This window comes from Natrix helvetica (assembly GCF_964273705.1).
Source record: "Natrix helvetica genome assembly, chromosome: Z".
Classification (NCBI taxonomy): domain Eukaryota; kingdom Metazoa; phylum Chordata; class Lepidosauria; order Squamata; family Natricidae; genus Natrix; species Natrix helvetica.
The window spans coordinates 53675633-53695561 of record NC_138554.1 but is presented as its reverse complement, the minus strand read 5'-3'; the positions used below and the strand labels follow the sequence as shown (position 1 = coordinate 53695561).

At 37.0% G+C, this 19929-nt stretch overlaps 1 protein-coding gene across 1 annotated transcript in view; it reads left to right on the top strand.

Moving 5' to 3' along the window:
- EFTUD2 (elongation factor Tu GTP binding domain containing 2) overlaps positions 1-18895 on the top strand; it is a 32700-nt gene extending 13805 nt beyond the window's left edge. The window contains exons 14-28 of the mRNA XM_081932305.1: positions 2517-2652; positions 4123-4250; positions 5421-5614; positions 6327-6438; positions 8049-8189; positions 9709-9810; positions 10114-10196; positions 11080-11166; positions 11611-11737; positions 13296-13383; positions 14552-14670; positions 15187-15281; positions 16930-17083; positions 17879-17986; positions 18113-18895. Coding sequence (XP_081788431.1) covers positions 2517-2652; positions 4123-4250; positions 5421-5614; positions 6327-6438; positions 8049-8189; positions 9709-9810; positions 10114-10196; positions 11080-11166; positions 11611-11737; positions 13296-13383; positions 14552-14670; positions 15187-15281; positions 16930-17083; positions 17879-17986; positions 18113-18208 — 1770 coding nt within the window. The 3' untranslated portion in view covers positions 18209-18895. The remainder of the gene's footprint in view (positions 1-2516; positions 2653-4122; positions 4251-5420; positions 5615-6326; positions 6439-8048; positions 8190-9708; positions 9811-10113; positions 10197-11079; positions 11167-11610; positions 11738-13295; positions 13384-14551; positions 14671-15186; positions 15282-16929; positions 17084-17878; positions 17987-18112) is intronic.
- Positions 18896-19929: the final 1034 nt, after the last annotated feature.

The following is a 19929-nucleotide window of genomic DNA, read 5'->3' as shown; positions in this document are numbered from 1 at the left end:
AAAAAAATAAAATGTTTTTCTTCCTTAGTTCAAAAACTAATATTGCTTCCTATAGGGAGAGATAAACCATTGAATTAAATCAGCCCAGGAAGAGATAGAAAAAGCTTTTAATAGAGCAAACAGTTAAATGTTCTGAGGGAGGATTGTTCTATAACAGCAGAAAAGACAACCTACATTGTAGCAAACAAATTTGAGAGGATGCATCAATCTAAGTAGAAGAGGAAGTTAGAATAAAGGTTGTTTCTTTTTATATATTTTTATTTAAAAGCAATTTATAGCCAAATTAAAACTGTTCAAATAGAAGGTACTTCCAAAGAGTTAAAATTGTTGACAAAAGCATGCCTGACAAAGCAGTAACAGCAAAAATTATAGATTTTTAAAAAAAATATATTACAGGATTTAAAAAATATGCACAGCAGGACCTTTAAAATGCCTGGGATAAATAAAGAGCCTTTAACAAACACAGACAAGCCAATGAAGATAATGCTGGGTGTACCTCAGTTGGGTTGACTTTACTGCGTCAGAAGACTACTACTGAAAAGACCTACACTTGGTTAGCCACATATTACATTTTAGCAGGAAGGATAGCCAGAGCTGATCCTCTAAAGAGGATTTTGGTATACAAGTAGTGTAAACAAATTTACATTCCTTCATTTATTTTAGATGCTTTGGCCCTTTACTTTGTCTTTTCTCAGATACAAAGTTGCTTTTCTTGGTTTATTCAAAAAATTTATATAAAAGCAGCCACGATTGAATCTGTCAACTTGTTGAACTGACTGAGACCATGCTTACTAGCTGAAATTAGAGTGTGCAAGAGCTACCAGTGCAAGTGCATTGCTTCTTATGTATAGTCCCCATTGTGTGACTGTTTATTCTCTTGTAATCCCTTACTCTCCAATTTCTCTGCAAGGAGGTAAAAAATAAAAAGAACAAATCATTATGACATAAATCAGTCACAGTTCCCTTGATCAACAAAAAGAGTAAAATCAGATCATATATTAAAGAAAGCTTGACAAGCATGAAGCAAAGAATGTAAGGCAGTTTCTCTTCTATGGCAGTGTGCCAAATGTTCTGAAACCAGAGCTCCAGTTACATGTGTTTATCTTTCTGGTGCTTAGTTATAGATATTCAGTCAGCAGTCAGAAAAAATATATCATTGATTTTCTAAACAGAATATATGAATTGAATCCAGAAATGTATACAGCAAAGCAAACTGGAGATACACATTAATTGCCATATTTTTCGGTCTATAAGACACACTCCCTCCCTCCCAAAAAAGTGGGTGGAAATGTCTGTGTGTCTTATAGAACGAATGTTGCCAAAGCCCCCCCCCCCCCATCCCCCAACCCCAACCCTTCAGCCTCTGCCACCAGCAATTTGCCTCCTTGCAGCAAATAGCAAGCAGCCTGGTCAACTTCAGCATAGCCTGATTTAGCACGAGTAGCTGATTGGCAGATGGATCAGCCTCCCGGAATGTTGCTAATCAGCTGTTCCAGGCTGAGGGGACTATCACCACCTCCACATGTCCTGTTTTCGGCCTATGCGTGTCTCATTTTCGGCCCATTGCAGGCAGCAGGGGCAGGCAGTGGCAATGGGTGGCTGCGATCCCTGAAGCCTGGAACAGCAAATCAGTGATATTCTGGGAGACAGATCAAACTGCCAATCAGCTGCTCATACTAAATCAGCCTGTGCTGAAGCTGATCTTGCTATTTGCTGCAAGGAGGCAAATTGCTGGGAGGCGGAGGCAGATATATTTTTCTTGTTTTCCTCCCCAATGGTAGGTCTTATGATCTGGAGCATCTTATAGTGTGAAAAATACAGTATTTGATTCATAACTTTTGAAACCTCCAAGAACAACCCAGAACAAAAAGGGAAAAACTATTACATTAAGATATGTATCATTTTCTTTACATAAAAGTATTTAAACATAAAGGTGAGATTTTCTTATTAATTATTGATAGATTTTCTTATTGGTATTTTTAAAAAAACCATTTCCAAAGAAATTCTTTATCTTGGGCTAAAAAAGAAGCTACTGATGTATATTTCATACCTTATTCCACTTTTGTTAATCTTTTATTGGAAATCATGTTCTAAGACCATTTTAGAGTCCTAAGGAGGTGTTACATAATTTAGAAACAAGGCTTTTACATGAATCCTGGAGGTTCAGTACCAGTTTTTCAAAATTTGTCCTGGGTCTACTTGCTTGGGTTTTACTTAATGAATGAAAAGGAATTATCTAAACAGTAAGTGGTGTAATCAGGTACAATTTAGAGGACTTTGTTCATCAGTTATCATCTCTAAATTAATAGGTTTGCTGGAACAACAGAGCCCCTTCAGTCTATAATTGTTTATTGGTCCTTAGTTTAGAAAATAAAGTGGCAGAGACAGGAAGGGAGGAAGCATTGTATTATGTGGATCATATTTGTATTGTCAGTTTAATATAGTCACTCCTTCCAATGAATATAATCTTCACTACTTGCATCTTTCATTTATTGTCCTACATCCATTTTGCGCAGGTAGTTGGAGATGTAGATACCACCTTGCCTCGAACTTTGGATGAACTTGGAATTCATCTGACCAAGGAAGAGTTGAAATTAAACATCCGCCCTCTCTTGAGGCTTGTGTGCAAGAAATTCTTTGGAGAGTTCACAGGTAAAAATAATTATACTTTTCCTAACTAGCTTTTCCTTCCCTAAATCTTCCCAGGTCAAGGATAGTTAAACATGTGTTGCAATAACTATTCAATGTTATGTGACAGAGAGCATTCTTGACTTGAGACAACACAAAACTTTATGGATGAAAGCTCAAAGGAACAAGATGAAGAGAAATGAAACAAGGCTTGTTTTACCGCACAGATGTTCCTGAATAAGCTACTTTATTTTTTTCTGGAAAAAGAAGGGCATAGATGTAAGCCCATCCCTGATGATACACAGTATTTTTAGCTAATTAAGTGCTCTTGGGCCAATCATTTTCTCTCGGCCTAATCTGACATGGATAACATGAATCTGATTGGTACATAAATCTGAACTTTAAAAGAAGGCAGCATTAAAATATTATAAAATTTAAATGTATTATCCTAGATGTCTCAGTTGTATTCTCTGCTTATTACTGTACCCGTTATAAATTAAAAGAATTGTTATTAGAGTGGGCCTCAGAGTAATAACATACTGCTTATGTTCGTTTATATATTGGAAGATTTATTAGGTTCTTTTCGGTATACAAGATGGTTTTCAAAATATTTTAAAGACTAAAAATGACACACAAATCAGAACATTAAAAGGAACCGTGCAAGTGCTAAACGTCTAATCACTGCAGAGTGATTAACCTAATATGGATTGCAATGAAAACTATTCCATTGTTTCTTTAAAGTTGAAATGCTATACATACTGTACAGTATATTGCAAGAGAGTTTATATATGCTGCAAAGTGTTAGTTCTCTTGTATATATTGAATCCTCTGCATTTCTATTTTAGTGGGCTACCCTAATTTTTTATTTCTTTAACTATGAATTTTGATTTATAGTTATCATTCTGTTTAGAATTCTTATGTTATTTATGATTCATTAAAAGCAACACTACAGCAGATAAAATCTTTTAATCTTAAAAGTATACATAAGGGACAATGCTCAGGTAAACACAGTTTAGTTTGTCAGGTGCCAAGAATGCACTCAGCTGTACAAAATAGTATTCCATTATTGGGAAAAGATAAAAGTGTTCACTATAAGGAAGGGTTTTTTCTCTTCTAATCAAAGAATCTGAAGATGAATCTTGTCAGAAAATCATGTAGGGAATAGACTGGCGTGAAATGAGATGCATCCTCAGATATATATATAAGATAATTTTAGAACTTTATACCCACACTTCAGCTCATCCTAAACATCTTTCTAAACTGATACCTTCCAAGTTTCTACAATATAATTTCAGACTAAATAAAGAAAAAGATTAGATTGTTGTTCTAGAACAGATGCTACTGCGTAAAAAAATAATAATACAATTAAATATAGCAGGTATTCTGGACATGAAAGAGACTCTAATACAATGGAAAATTAGAAAGAGTCAGAAGTGTCCATCTCTGTCTTTTCCAAATACAGATGTATTGCTGTTTCATTTACCTTTGTTCTAGGTTTTGTGGATATGTGTGTGCAACACATCCCCTCCCCTAAAATAGGGGCAAAGACCAAGATTGAGCATACTTACACAGGCGGCGTTGACTCTGACCTAGGAGAGGCCATGAGTGAATGTGATCCTGATGTAAGAGTTTTATTTATTCTTCCTTTGTTTGTATTTGGCATTAGATTGGATTGTGCAATTTTGCTTGAGTAGCATTTTATTGTATTTTAGTACATTTTATGTTATTGTTACTAAATAAAAGAAGAATGTAGAAATAACACAGAAGAAAAGAGGAGCAGGCAGTTTTTTATTCCAATGTAAATTATGTAAAATGTTTGCGGTTAGATAATAGCATTGCTGAATCTCACCTGATGAAATAGACTTTAATTCATTGCTCTTTAAAGTATAGTATTTTAAATTGTATATGTTCTGCATCTACAATTTGGAAATCAGTTTTCTGGGGATGGGTACAAAAATTGTTTTACGTTTTGTAGGTTCTGAAAATTATCAAACAGCATTTTCTATCTCATCCTTTTGCTAATGGATCAGAGGAGTAAGGGACCAGTTGGGAGGAGATGGCTGACTTATGATAGTCCATTTTAAATGCCTTAGTTTCAGGCGTAGCATGTTATTTCTCTCGGAAACATGGAGTCTGTATAAAAACTATGTAGGGCAGCAAATTTTAGTCACATCTTGTTCTAGTGATGAATAAAGAGGATCAGAATGCACAGATTGTTGAAGAGTGAATGAGGCTATATACAATAGCAGAGTTGGAAGGGACCTTGGAGGTCTTCTAGTCCAACCCCCTGCCTAGGCAGGAAACCCTATACCTTATGCTTTGCTAGGAATGATGAAAGCTAACCATCTGCAACAGGCATATATCCAAGGATTTTTTAGACTCCATCCCTAAAGAAAAGTACAACTGTCGCAAGACACAAATATATTTATATTTAAAAAATGAAGCAAAATCCCCAACATCAATGTAAGGCTCATCTTCTGTACCACTGGGGCATTCTCACCAGACTTACAGGATTTCTAGACTTCTTTCATAAATCCTATGATGGTTTGTTCAATTCAGAATACTGGAATCCCATAAGATAAATATGCTATTCAAGTGATACCAGCCTTGATAATAACCATTGGCCATTCAAAATTTCTCAGCTGCAGCCTTGGGATTCAGTAAACCAGAATGTCACTGTGACTACTGGTTACAAGATTTGTATAATTATTATTGTGATGATGATATTTAAAGAAATTATATATGATAAATTAATGGGTGATTTTTACCAAAAATAAAAATTCTTTTGAAAGGGTCCACTTATGTGCCACACCACAAAGATGTATAGTACAGATGATGGGGTCCAATTCCATGCATTTGGTAGGGTGTTAAGTGGAACCATCCATGCAGAGCAACCTGTCAAGGTCCTTGGTGAAAACTACACTCTAGAAGATGAAGAAGATTCACAGATTTGCACTGTGGGGCGCCTTTGGATCTCTGTAGCAAGGTAAATGATTCTTAGAAATGTTTTATTTATTTATTTATTTATTTGTATCCCACATTAGAATTTATTATATTATTACTATGCACTAGTAAACTGCCTACAGTAACTTAGATGAGATGGGTGGTAATTTCATAGGTGGGTGGGTGGATGCATGGATGGAAGGAAGGAAGAATGAATGAATGAATGAATGATCAAGCTTTCCAATGGTGATTGAGGATTTGAGTGGGTCCATAATGGTATTTGTTTAATCCAAACCTAGTGCTGAGCATCCTTCTCTGTTCCTTCTTTCAGCCAATTGAACCTTTTCACTTCTTAAAAGAAGAAAATTGCTTTTGAATGAAAGTTCAGTTATATTTTTCAGGGTGTTACCTGACCTATACCAACACAGCTTTAGATGCTCTTCAATATTACCTATTATATTCGAGGTCCCCCCCCCCTTGAGTAATAAGGGATGTCCATCAATCTTTTCCTGAATGTTCTGGGAGCCTGATATGGAGGACCAGGAATGATACAGTTATGACAATTATTTACTTAAGACAATCTATTTTTTGAAGATTTCACATGCAGGGTTTTTTAAGTCACATAATTTGGGTAATGATCTTGTTAGGCCTTTTAAGAGAGTTTGGAATTTCTAGTCAAAGAAAGTCTGCTAGAATATCCATGTACTCATGAATCAATGAATACTGGAGATGTATTAATTTAGGTTGTCTTTCAGGTACCATATAGAAGTTAATAGAGTGCCAGCTGGTAACTGGGTGCTTATTGAAGGAGTAGACCAGCCTATTGTGAAGACAGCCACTGTCACTGAGCCCAGAGGCAATGAAGAGGTATCAAAGTTAATATAAAGTTTTTCTCATAGATAGTGAGAAGAACAATGTTCCTGATATCCATTTGCCTCTCCCTTCATCCTGACTATTTTTAGTTTAATGTGATAAACTATCAACTTTGGGGTGTGTTTTGTATATTAAGCAAGGCAAGATATTAGTAAATAATTTTGTTAGCTGGTTCAGATATAACCAGAAAAAATATAGTGTGTTTTTCTGTCTTTCAAAGTAGTAAATTAGCACTGCCTAATATTTTTGATTAGCTCCATTGTCATTTCCCATTTCCTCCAGCTATAATTGGCTCCAATGTTTACTACCTTTCATTCTGCTATTGAAGCTCCCCTGCTTTGGAAAAGCTGTTTTTGTGGAGAGCATGGGTAAAAAAAACCTATTTTGAATAGTTTTTGACTATTTTGAATGGAACACTGAACCATGATATGAAATTCACAAGTCTTTTTCTTCTCAAAGATCTGTTCTTGACAGAAGTACAGAAGTTCTAAAAATGTTGAAGCAATTGGGGGAGTGGGGGGGAGATGGGTTTTTTAATGTTTTTCCAAACCTTCATATCTTTAGTCTTAGCTCCTTAGCCAAGTTCTTAGATTTGTTAAGATTTGTTAGATTTGTTATTCATGGCACTGCATTTATCTTTAGCGCTAGGAGCAACGTTAGTCTGATAATTGCTCTTCCAAGTCCTTATTGTAATTTAAAACTTTGACACTGTGCCATTATGATGAATCAATTTCATGTTCTGTGACTACCAACCTAGAACCAAGCATCATTTTGTCTTAGCAGATTAAAGATTTCTCCTCATCATTGCTATATCCTCAGGACCTCTTCTGGCAGTAGCCTTATCTCAGTTATCATTTTTATAGCTACACAGCAGTCTGCTATTGTAGCTGCAAATAAATAATTGCTTTTACTGCTAGTCTTCAAAATAAATAATAAGCTTGTCCTTTTGGTCATGTATGCTGATTAAATGTTTTCTTATACAAAAAGCTTAGGTTCTAATTCCAGCCTGTTCTACAAATTTTCTAATGACTACTGGAAAAACTTCGGATATTGATCAACAAAATGTTCTATTCAGTCATATTTGTATGGAAAACAATTACCAGTATGCACAGGGAAGATTCTGTGGCAAGAGGCATTCATTTGAAATAAATTTTAGTTTTTTGGAACTATCTCCTTAAAATTTTGAACTGCTTGTAGCCACCCAGGCCCTGTAGCTAACCATAGCCCTATTTTTTAAAATCTTCTGCAAGGTTGTAAACACCTGAAATGTTTTAGAATAGGATTGAATCAGAAAATCTGGTACCTTATGGGAAGGACTTATTCTATTTTTATTTTGATATTTTTTATACATTGTTGTGAAAATCATTATGTGTAATAGGTGGCCCTATAAGATAAAGAATCTCCTAGGGGTTTCATACATCAGACCAATGGATATAGTAGTGGGTGTAGTCTCATGTTATTTGAAGCCCAAGTTTCCATGTTCTTACAATAAGAAAAAATACACAATTTTTGGAGAATTTGTGGGAAAGAGGTCAATATCTACCATCAAAGCTCTCGGAGGAATGCAAATGTGATGAATTATCCAAATTACCTGTTTTGTTCAGGCTCAAATATTCCGTCCCTTGAAGTTCAACACCACATCTGTAATCAAAATAGCTGTGGAGCCAGTAAATCCATCTGAGCTGCCCAAAATGTTGGATGGCCTGCGGAAAGTCAATAAAAGCTATCCCTCTCTCACCACCAAGGTGCGTATTCAGTCCAGAAAGTTGATAGAGGGTAAATGGGAAATGTAAAAAAACTCCAGCAGATTGTAACATTTACTAGTAAACAGATAGTTGTCAATTAATAACCACTTGTTCGGCAACTGCTTGAAGTTGCAACAGCACCTAACAAGTGGAATTTACAATTGGTCCTCAAAGTTCTGGTCATTGCACTACTAGAGAGGTCATGTGGGCTTGGCAACCAGCTCACACAATGGTTGCAGCACTCCATAGTCACCTGATAATCATTTGGAGGCTTTCCACAAGCAAAAGGAATGAGGAAACTGAAAGGAAGTTTGTAAGTTTCTCCTGCTGCTTTTTCTCCTATGGAACCCCCTACAGAATATGTGGTCCCTGGGATCTTGTACTCCATAATGCACATACCACAGCATCTCCTCTCTAGCCCAGTCCACACTAATTTGTACAGTGACTTGGCATCCCTTCTCCAGCTTTCATGCAGAGCATCCGCCATCTCACTCCCTAATACTAACACACCCTCTGACCAGCTAGTGAGTCATCTGATACTTTTAACTTCGTATCAGCTTTCCCATTTACTTTGCTTTTGGGAAGCTGGCAGAAAATTCCAAATCACAAGTTGCATATGAGGCCCTCATTTAGCAACTCACTATTTTCACTTGACAACAGCAATAGGGCACTGCTGGGATTGTTATTGCTAAGCAGTGCAGAAATTATGGCCCCAATTATCATCATTAAAGACTGTCTGTATCCTGAGATTTAAATTCCTGTCCCAATGAAGAAATGTTAATAATTGGAGAACTAATTTTGATAATAGTTAAATTGACTTAGTTTTGGAGTATGAATAGAATAACAGAGTTGGAAGGAACTTTGGACATCTTCTAGTCCAACCCCCTACTTAGGCAGGAAAATGCTTCAATAAGAAGTTTCAGTGGGAAGCCTGTGGCAAAGAAAAGTCTTGGGGCATTGTTTTTGATACATTTCCACTGGACACACTCATTGTACTGAAAGTCAGAATGCTAGGACATGCTTTGTGTGCAGCAGTAGCAACTGGTGGTTCTCTGAAATTTACTAATGGGCCTTTAATATTTGACATGTTTCTGTACATTAAGTCTCTTTTTAAAATTCATATGACCAGTCACTAATAACCATTTCTTAGCACAAGATTCTGGGCTGTTGTCAGGCTTTCCTCCATAGAAACTAATAATGGCTAATATATTCCTTTTAGTTAGCATCCATCATTCAAATGTATGTATATTGCTGTTGAAAAAGAAGATTTAATCATCTATCTATCCAGGCCCTCCATTATCTGCATGTCCCATAAATATGAGAACTTTAGTTCCCCAAATTCCCCATTCAGCATGACTGCTGTTGAGAATTCAGGGATTTGAAGTCCATGCATCTGAAAGTTGCCAAAATTGAGAAAATCTAATTTAGTCTCCATATCTTGCTTCTGTCACTGTAGCTAGATAAAGATGCTAATCTATTTATTTTCTTATATTTTATGTTCTATCTGTGCATTATCTAGGTGGAAGAATCTGGGGAACATGTGATCTTGGGAACAGGAGAGCTCTATCTTGACTGTGTAATGCATGATCTTCGGAAAATGTATTCAGAGATTGATATCAAGGTACTAACAATGAACTCGCAGCAAAAATATAGTGACAACATGCACACAATAATATCATCCTGCAAATGTCACTCACATCTCAACATCTGTTACAAGTGCATAAATGGTGACGCCATGATGATGACATTGTTATGTGCCTCTTAATCTCCTCTTTTTTAGATACATGGGAAGGAGTCTGCCTTTTTAATACTGCCCCTGAATTTGACTTCAATATGTGGTTTTCCTGGCTCTCCCCATTTAAAATGAGTTGGAGGAAATGGGATAATTGGCTCTCTACCCATTCTCATTATTTGTTTTTCAAAGGTAGCTGATCCTGTGGTCACATTCTGTGAGACAGTTGTGGAAACATCTTCCCTGAAGTGTTTTGCTGAGACACCCAATAAGAAGTAAGATCTTTGATGATGAGAATCTTAAAAATGAGCCATAATGTGATATGATTAAAGATTAGTGTTTGCTATGTTGTCTGCACAAAATGATCTAGAAACATTCAAGAAGCTATTTACTTTACTTACTTATTTATGTTACCCGTTTTTAAAATCTGTCAAATGAATTGGGAAATAGTTGAAATAGTTGATTTGGAAAAGTATCTTTGGACATTGAACTACAAAAACCATTTTAAATTTTCCCCCATCACATCTATCCAAATTAGTAAATTATTTCTATTCCTTCTTTGGATTAAACTATTTTATCTCCAGTTATTACAGTTTTTCAATAATATACAGTAAAGTATTGCCTAGAAAAAAAAGTAGACTAGCTGCAAAGTATTCTGCAATGCCACAAGCCCTCTTACCAAGAGTTGTTATTTGACTCCTTCAACTCCTTTCAAAAAGAGAACAAGGACTGTATTGGTTGGCAGATAAATCTATTGCGAGCCACATTCTTGCAGTGGGTTATACTAAGTATGGGGTGCCATCCCTTTTTCATTTTCTTGCCATATTCTATGCTCACTAAATTGGGATTGATAGTTTAGAGTGATTGTTTCCAGAGTGTTTTTAAATTAGCTCAAGGTATGTGTGTAGCCTGAGCCACGCAGACTTTTTTAAACTCTAAAAAACTTCAACCAGATGAAGTACTCCAGTTCACCTGCAGGTTCCAAGAAATGAATAAAATTGAATTCAGATTCTTCCTTATTATAATACTTTCAAATAGAAGAACAGTTCCAAGTAAAGAGTTCCAAATTGATATTTATCAATACCTTCATTTTAGAAAATATCCAGTCTGTCCTATGTCTTCCTTTGTCAGTCAAATAACATTTATATTTTTATTCAGAAACAAGATTACAATGATTGCTGAGCCTCTAGAAAAGGGTCTAGCTGAAGACATTGAGAATGAAGTTGTGCAAATAACATGGAACAGGTATGAATTTTCTAGAGACCTGCAAAGGTGGAAGAATTCATGAAGTAAATAATTTCTTTAATTCTGGCCCAGCTTTACCACTTGAATTGTGAGTACGCTGCTATGAATAAATTGAGCCATTTTAAAAAAATATCAACTGTATTTGACATTACTTTGCCATTGCAGTTTGCTTGCTGTGTCAGGATCACCTTAATTCTTTCAAAAATGTGCAGTTGGTTAACCAATTAGTCCATAAGCCATCGCCATAGAAAACATATCCATCCGTTAAGAGGTTTAGAAGTTATGCCAAGTTGCTAAGAAAAGCAATTCCCTTTAAAAAAGTATAAAGAGGATTTGACAAATATATGTCAGAAAAAAACATGGTGTAGGTTCACTGTTGGAGAAAAATGTTAAGCTGTCTGAGTTCTCTCCTTTCTGCTCTGATATTTATATATCTCTTATTAGGAAAAAGCTGGGAGAGTTTTTCCAGACAAAATATGACTGGGATTTGTTGGCAGCTCGTTCTATCTGGGCTTTTGGACCAGATGCTACTGGACCAAACATCTTGGTGGATGATACCTTACCCTCAGAAGTAAGGATTGTGCAGTATTTACAGTAGAGCTTGTGATAAGCACTCTTCTTTTTCTTCTTTACTTCCACTTTTACCTCTTTGGATGTCATGGGAGATAAGCATCCAAAATGGATATTCATATCTAGGAATATTTAATTGAGCTATGCAATACTCAGGAAACAAATTTTAATTAAAAAAAAGATGCTTAAGTGTAGGAGTATGAATGTAGCACTCACCAGCAAACTTGTTAAAATAGCTGCTTCTTTCCCTTGGATCATACTATTGCTGCCACATAATCTTGAGAAAAGAGGTGTCTACTTTAAAATGTTACGATATGTGCTATGATTTGCCAGACAATGCAAAACAAAATTTTGGGACTGAATCAAAGCATTGTACACTCAAAATATATAATCCTGTATCTCTGAAATATGGAATGCAAACAAGCAAAATGTGAGCTACTGATTTTAAGTCTCTCCAGTTCTCTTGGTTGGGTTTGAAAACTTCCACTTTCTGAAGCCATTGTTTTTCATGCTGTCACAATGAATAATTAATCTTGGTCTACGCTTCTAGTAATATAGGGCAGCGATGGCGAACCTTTTTTGGCTCATGTGCCATAAGTGGGGGGAGCGCAGGGGGGTCGTGTGCAGGCATGCCGCACCCATAATGCAATGTGCGACCCCCCCAGTGCGCATGCGCTCACTACAGGCGCAACCCCCCCATTTTTTGCATGCTTTTTTCGCCTTCTCTAGGCTCCAGAGGCTTTATAGGAACCTTGGGAGGGCGAAAACATCCTCCCCCCACTCCCTGGAAGCTCTCCGGAGGCTTCCCTGAAGCCTCCGAAGCAGTCAAAATGATTCTCCGAGCAAACCGTAAGTGACTTCCGGTTTGCTCGGAAGGTCATTTTGAGCGCTCCGAAGGCTTCAGGGACCTTCAGGACGCTTCCCTGAAGCCTCCGGAGCAGTCAAAATGAACCTCTGAGCAAACCAGAAGTCTGTTCCTGAACTTCCGGTTTGCCCTTAGGGCTGGATATTTGCGCTCCGGAGGCTTCAGGGAAGCTCATGAAGCCTCCGGGGGGCCTCCAGGGAAGCGGGGGAGGCCCTTTTCGCCCTCTCCAGGGTCCTATAAAGCCTCTGGAGCTTGGGGAGGGCGAAAAATGGCTTTAAAAAAGAGTGAACTCAGCTGGCCAGCGCAGCGCCTCACGTGCCCTGACAAATGGCTCCGCGTGCCACCTGTGGCATGCGTGCCATAGGTTCACCATCACTGTGATAGGGTATCCTGAAAAAGAAATAAATCTGGAGCTTTAGATCTTGGAACCACTTTGTTCCAGCTCTAAAATGTAGTGCTGTAATACTTGCTTTTGGAACTGTATTTCTCCAATTAGGGCTATACACACACAAACTAAATTCACAAATTGTTGTGGGTCATAGTTTCATTTCACTATAGCTTGTTGACCAACCACTTATGACCTGCTCCATGCATAATGTAATCCATGAAGTAGACTAATTAGCATACCAAATTGCAGCTTAATATACAGAGATTGATTTCCCCATCTGATAACACTGCTGCTTCTTTTGTACAGGTTGACAAAACCCTCTTAGGTTCTGTGAAGGACAGTATTGTGCAAGGATTCCAGTGGGGGACTAGGGAAGGGCCCCTGTGTGATGAATGTAAGTAAGCGTTCAAGACAACCAAAGATTGTTCTCAATGTTCTCAAGCCCATTTGTAGATCACTCATTTATTTAACAAACAATTCCAAAATTGAACAGCCCTCTGTCAACAGAGAGAGAAGGATACAACACCATCTATCTCCACACTACAACAGTGTCCTTTCAACAGTACCAAGAAGGCTCCACACCCATTTGCACTACTTAGCTGACCCTGACTACACAGATAAACCTCCAGGTGGCCTCAATGACTCTCTAAAAGAATGCAAATGATCAGCTGTCTGCAAGAGGTGTAAATCCTTCATTCCCCACCATCCAGTCAGTGCTGAAGAAGCTTCTTAGATGAGAAGCGAAATGTCTTCAAAGAAAAACAAGAAAGTCCAGTTGCCTCTTGAAACAGCACCTTTGGGTTAACAAACAATATTTCTTTAGGAAAGAGTTTCTCAAGGAACTTGTTACAAATTTTTTAAATTTATTTTGACACCATTATCATTTTTCAGATGAATCAAAGAATTAGAAATTACGCATTATATAATATTGATCAGAATGCTCCATTGGGATCCATTGCTTTAGATTCTTGTTATTCAGAGTCAGAAGTTAGTTCAAGCAACTGAAAGAGCCTACAGATAGTTCTCAGCCTATAACCATTCATTTAACAAAGGTTCAAAGCTACAAGAAAAAAATGACTTATGATCTGTACTCACATTTACTATAATCATAGCACCTCCATAGTTATGTGAGTGCAATTAGGGCACTAGGCAACTGACTCACACTTGCAACTAGTTGCAGCATCCTAATCATGATTTCCAAGCTTTTTCATCAATTGTCTATTGGGGAAGCTAGATTCGCTTAATGACTGCAGTTATTTGGTTAGTGACCACTGTAAAATTTGTTGTAGAATTGGGTCCAATTCAGCATATGACCACAACCACTTAACAACATATTCTGATCCCAATTGTGATTGTGAGCCAATGTATGGATGTTTCAGGGACTGTTGGAGCTTTGTTGGAGCCCAGTATCTAAAATGTGTACATTTTGGAATACATTGAGAATAACTTGTAGACATGAGATATTCTGTCTGTTTACTCTTACAGCCTCCTAAGTTAATACTGCATTTCAAATGAACAAACCTGTTCTTACTTACTATATTCCATGCTCTCTTTTTCACTAGTGATTCGCAATGTAAAATTTAAGATATTGGATGCTGTTATTGCTCAGGAACCGCTACATCGTGGAGGTGGACAGATCATTCCAACAGCCCGTCGAGTGGTGTATTCTGCCTTCCTCATGGTAAGAAGCTTCTAACATAGAAATAGCACTATTCTAGCTCAGTGGGCTTGATTTGCAAGACACACTAAGCTGCATTTTAGTTAGTCGTAACTCTTTATTCAGACTTAGACTATGACCTGACAGTGTGAGGAGCCTTAACCATAATTTGAAAGTAGAGATTGTTTAACTTAATTCACCTTAACTAGAGTTCTACACATTATTTAATTCTCTGTAGAGGTTTAGTGGATGGTTAAATTTCCTGTTTTTGAAAATATACTAGAAGAACAGGAATTATTTCATAGTAGAACCGCTTCAGCTATAGTGTCTCTACTACAATTCTATTTTTCAAATCAAGCTTAGGAAAAAAGGAGCCAAGGTACGAATAGTTAATTATTTGTTTAAAATGCTGTAGTCAGTAGTAGCTATTGGGAAATGGGAAATATATTTAGTCTTGGAAAAACAGAACCTTACTAATGATGAGCTTTTTTGGAGAGCTTTTATCTCCAGCTAAACTCTATTGCATGACGTTTTCCTCAGGCCACACCACGGTTAATGGAGCCATATTATTTCGTGGAGGTACAGGCTCCTGCTGACTGCGTCTCTGCGGTGTACACTGTCCTGGCCAGGCGTAGGTAAGTGGCAACTTTAAACTATCTTAAAGTTAAAATAATATTGATTGAAATACTCTCTGATGACATATTTCTTAAACTTGGTATATAGTTTCTTGGAATTTAGTATTTAAAGTACGGATTGTTCATAATGTAGCATGCATTGTTTTAATCTTTTCTAAACAAAGAAGGTGAAGGGATTGAAAGAAGTGAAGGGATTGTCCTTTCTCATGTAAGGGTGAAGAAGGGTTCTGTTGAATATCTCTGATATTGGCAAGGCTGACTTCTCACTGCTGCTTTAGGATGAAACTATGTATTTTTGCACTGGGGAAAAAATGGGAAAGAAGTTCTGTTGGCAATTGTCCTGCTCGTTTGTTTGTCTGTTTCTATCTCAAGATACAGTCATGTCCAGGAATAGACAGTTCTTTTTAAAAGTGCGTGCTCACAAAGGACTCCCTGCCCTAATAATTACATATTGTTGATATATACTTAAATATTTACAAAATGTGAGTAGTGTACTCACTTTTGTGACATACTGTATGTACACACACACACACACACACACACACGAAATCAACTTACCTTCGCTACCAGTTTGCAAATGTGAGTGTACATGCCACCTTCCACACATGCTCAGGACCTTTTGTGCATGCACAGAACATCAAAAACGGGAAGTGATGATGTCCAGGTGGGAGGGCGGAGCCTGCCGCAGCCGCTGCCGGTTCACCCAAGCCAGATAGGACCGGCTGAAGTGTGTGTGTGTGTGTGTGTGTGTGTGTGTGTGTGTGTGTGTGACACAATAAAAAGGGCTAAATATACAAAACCAATCAGGATATAGTTAAAACTGCTATTATAAGTAGTAAAAACCAAAATGGTAAAAAGCCAAGGCAATAAGAATGTATATTAAACAAACTAAACCATGATTAAAGATGAAATGGATAAAAACAAGATAAAGCTAGATCCATTATAAATTATTCTTGTATAAAAGAATACTATAAATAAAACAGGAAAATGTCAGTTCATTAAAAAGTGATCTAAAATCCCCAACCAAAACCAAAAACCATAACTGTTCCGAAAACTTATTACAAAGAAGGAGAGATATTTTGCTCAGGAAAAAGGAAAATTGATAGTAACATTTTGGAGCAACATCGTCGTGATCATGAATTCTCTTATATCATTTTGCAACATCATACATTATGATGGAGTTTGCATCAGGCAATAGGAAAGATGAAATGCTTGGGACAATCTGGAAATAAAGGTATGTTGTATATGGCAATAATATACCAGCATTAAAACATGTCCAGTTGTTTCTACCTCCTCTTATTAAGAAGTAGCAGTTGCTGTTTTCTGTTTTATTTTGTTTTTTGTAATGATGGTTCTGACTTGGTATCTTTTCTGAAGGCAGATGAGAAATTTATGCCTCATTTATGGATTTGGCAATGAGCTAGTTGTCTTCGCCAAAACACGTTTACATCCTTCCTTGTTCCTTTTCAGAAAAGGAAGACATCACACTTGATCTGTTCTCTTCTCCTCCCACCCCCACTATGTTTTGATATCTCACCAATTTTTCTATATAATAAAACGTTTCTGTTTCCTTCACACTGAGGAAACATATAACCTCTCAATTGGGAATGTGAACCAAGAGTTTACTTTCTTTTTTGTATTTATGCAGAGGCCACGTGACCCAAGATGCACCAATCCCAGGATCCCCTTTGTATACTATCAAAGCCTTTATCCCAGCTATTGACTCATTTGGATTTGAGACAGACCTCAGGACACATACCCAAGGACAAGCATTCTCTCTCTCTGTCTTCCACCACTGGCAAGTAAGTGATATGGAGGCATTGTAAGCAAAAAAAAATGAGAAAAAGTTAGGATCCAAAATTCTCGATTTTTTTATTCAAATTCCCAGCAGAATTCTTTAAAGAAGCGCCATGGATTTATGTAAGAGACCCTGTAAACATTGCACATTAATTGATAAATTATCCACATGCTTTTTCAGGGAAAGAGGGCAAATAGCATATTCTGAATTCTTTGTTACTGATATCTTTACTTTACGTAAGTTCTATTTTTGGTATGGGGAAAGGGCAGACATTTTGACAAGATGGAAGAATAGATTCCTGTTGGATATCCTGAAATTTTTGTCTCCTTGATCATTGGGATTTCCATTCAGCATTTTAATTTTTTTTTTTCTTTAACATTGCCTAAGCCATTAAGAAATCAATATTAGGTTTCCTTCTGAATTTGAACAGTAAACTTTTTACAAACCTGTTTCATGGTTATTATGTTTAACTACAACTACAACGGAAGGAAAGATTTATAAACATTTTTACAACAATAGGAGAGATCTATAAATTATAGGTAGTTTAATCCATGAAATATGTTTTAAAAGTAGATCTATGATTTTGAGATATGGATATGACTCTTTAAGAATGCTTTAAAAAGCATTCATTTAATGCCACACGTATGTGTGTGTGTGTGTGTGTATTCATTCAGTAAAACCATGTTGTAAACATTAAATTATTATTTTATTAATATTCCAACATGAAGATTTTGAACATTGTATCATGACTGACTTGGAAATTCAGCTAAGCATTTACTAAATGTTTCTGACATTACAGATTGTGCCAGGAGATCCCCTGGACAAAAGCATCGTGATCAGACCTCTTGAGCCACAGCCAGCCCCCCACCTGGCCAGAGAATTTATGATCAAAACTAGACGCAGGAAGGTAAGATGAGAAGCCAATTTATCTCTTGACTTCTGCAGTTCTTTCACTGGAATGGAATTCAGACTATTCCTCTCCCCCCCCCCCAAAAAAAAATCTAATTATCACCATTCATTATTTCTTCTCCAGGGTCTAAGTGAGGATGTGAGCATCAGCAAGTTCTTCGATGATCCTATGTTGTTGGAATTGGCCAAACAGGATGTGGTACTGAACTATCCCATGTGATTATGCTGGATTTGGCTCAGTGCCACCTTTTCCTCCTCTGCCACGTAGTAGCATTTTCCCAGCAAGGCTGTTTCATTCTTGCTACTATTATCCCATAATCAAGACAGATTTTTGGCATATCACTTTTATAAGAGCAAATCCCAGCTTTGTTGTGAACAAACCTCTTAGGTGATCATCCTGCTTCATTCTTCAATAAGGCTTAATATCTTCCCTTAGAGAACTGAGCTGTGCTCGTGTCCTCAACTTACTATGTTGGAAAAGCCTAATTTTAAGTCCATTCAATTGTGCTCATTTTTTCATTTTTATTTTTTTAGAAAAAAGATACGCAACCAATGTTAATTTATCTTTGTCTAAAACAACGCGGAGCTGTTTAAAAGATTAGGGGAAAATTTAATCTCTTCCATTCCAACTGAATTGTGATTTAATAATCCCACTTGCTCTCAGTGGGTAGCATGGTGATTCTTTACTGCCAAATACTTTTTGGCTCATGAAGGATGAAGAACTCAGTAACAGTTCTATAAGAGAATATTTACTGCCCTCTTGAAGTTAACAGGAGATATAAATGTATAAAGTCCCATTTTTCTTGTTTGTATGAAGTCCCATTCATTAAAGCTTTACTTTGGACATTTGATTTAGGTTTTGATGTAGGAATAGTATAAAGAGAATAAATATTTTTATGTCTTGAAATACACCTGTCTGAGTCTAATTCTTGGTTTCATTTCTACATGGGAGTGAAAGAAATCTCTCCTTCCACCAGTACCATTCAGAATTTTACTGAAAGTCCCGTGTCCGCTTCAAAATATTTCCTCTGTTGTTGAATTTTGCTAGTGATATTTTTTCCATCTGGGAAGAATTTGGCAGAGGCCAAAAACTCAATCAAAACTGTTTTTTATTTAATTGAATTCCATAATTATTTAGGATTGCAGTGTTAAATGTTTAGGATCTGGAGTATTATCGAATGTTCTTTCCTAAGCTGTAGTTTTAACTGGAGATGACAAAGATTGAGCCATATAGGTTTGCCGCTAAGCTATGGCTCTATTTCTTCTTTCATTTAGCAATAATTATCCAGCAAAAAAAATTGCTTATTTGTTCACCCACCCACTTATTGATCCTACATGGCTTATAATAAAATAAATATATAAAGTACACAATATTTTAAAAATTGAGAAAAATACCCTCTTGCTGGCATTGCTCCTAAGATCAAGAGAGAAAGAGAACAGCAGACGCTAAGATGGGTGTCAGCAACCATGGCTCCAGAGCCGTATGTGGCTCTTTCATCCCTCTGCTAGGGCTCCCTGTTGCAGCAGAGGGATGAAAGAGCTGCTGCAACAATGGCGATGGCTGGAGCCTTAGGGTGGGAACGAAATAATCTTGATCTAAACACCCTCAAAACCATAGAAATGGTGGTAGGTTTTAGGAGAAACCCTCCTATACTACCGCCTCTTACAATACTATATAACACAGTATCAATAGAAGAGACCTTCAAGTTTCTAGGTTCTGTCATATCTCAAGGCTTAAAATGGGCATCTAAAAAGCCATCAAAAAAGCACAACAAAGAATATTCTTTCTGCACCAACTCAGAAAGCTCAAACTGCCCAAGGAGCTGCTGATTCAGTTCTACAGAGGAATTATTGAGTCTGTCATCTGCACCTCTATAACTGTCTGGTTTGGCTCTGCAACCAAACAAGACAGACACAGACTCCAACTGATAGTTAGAACTG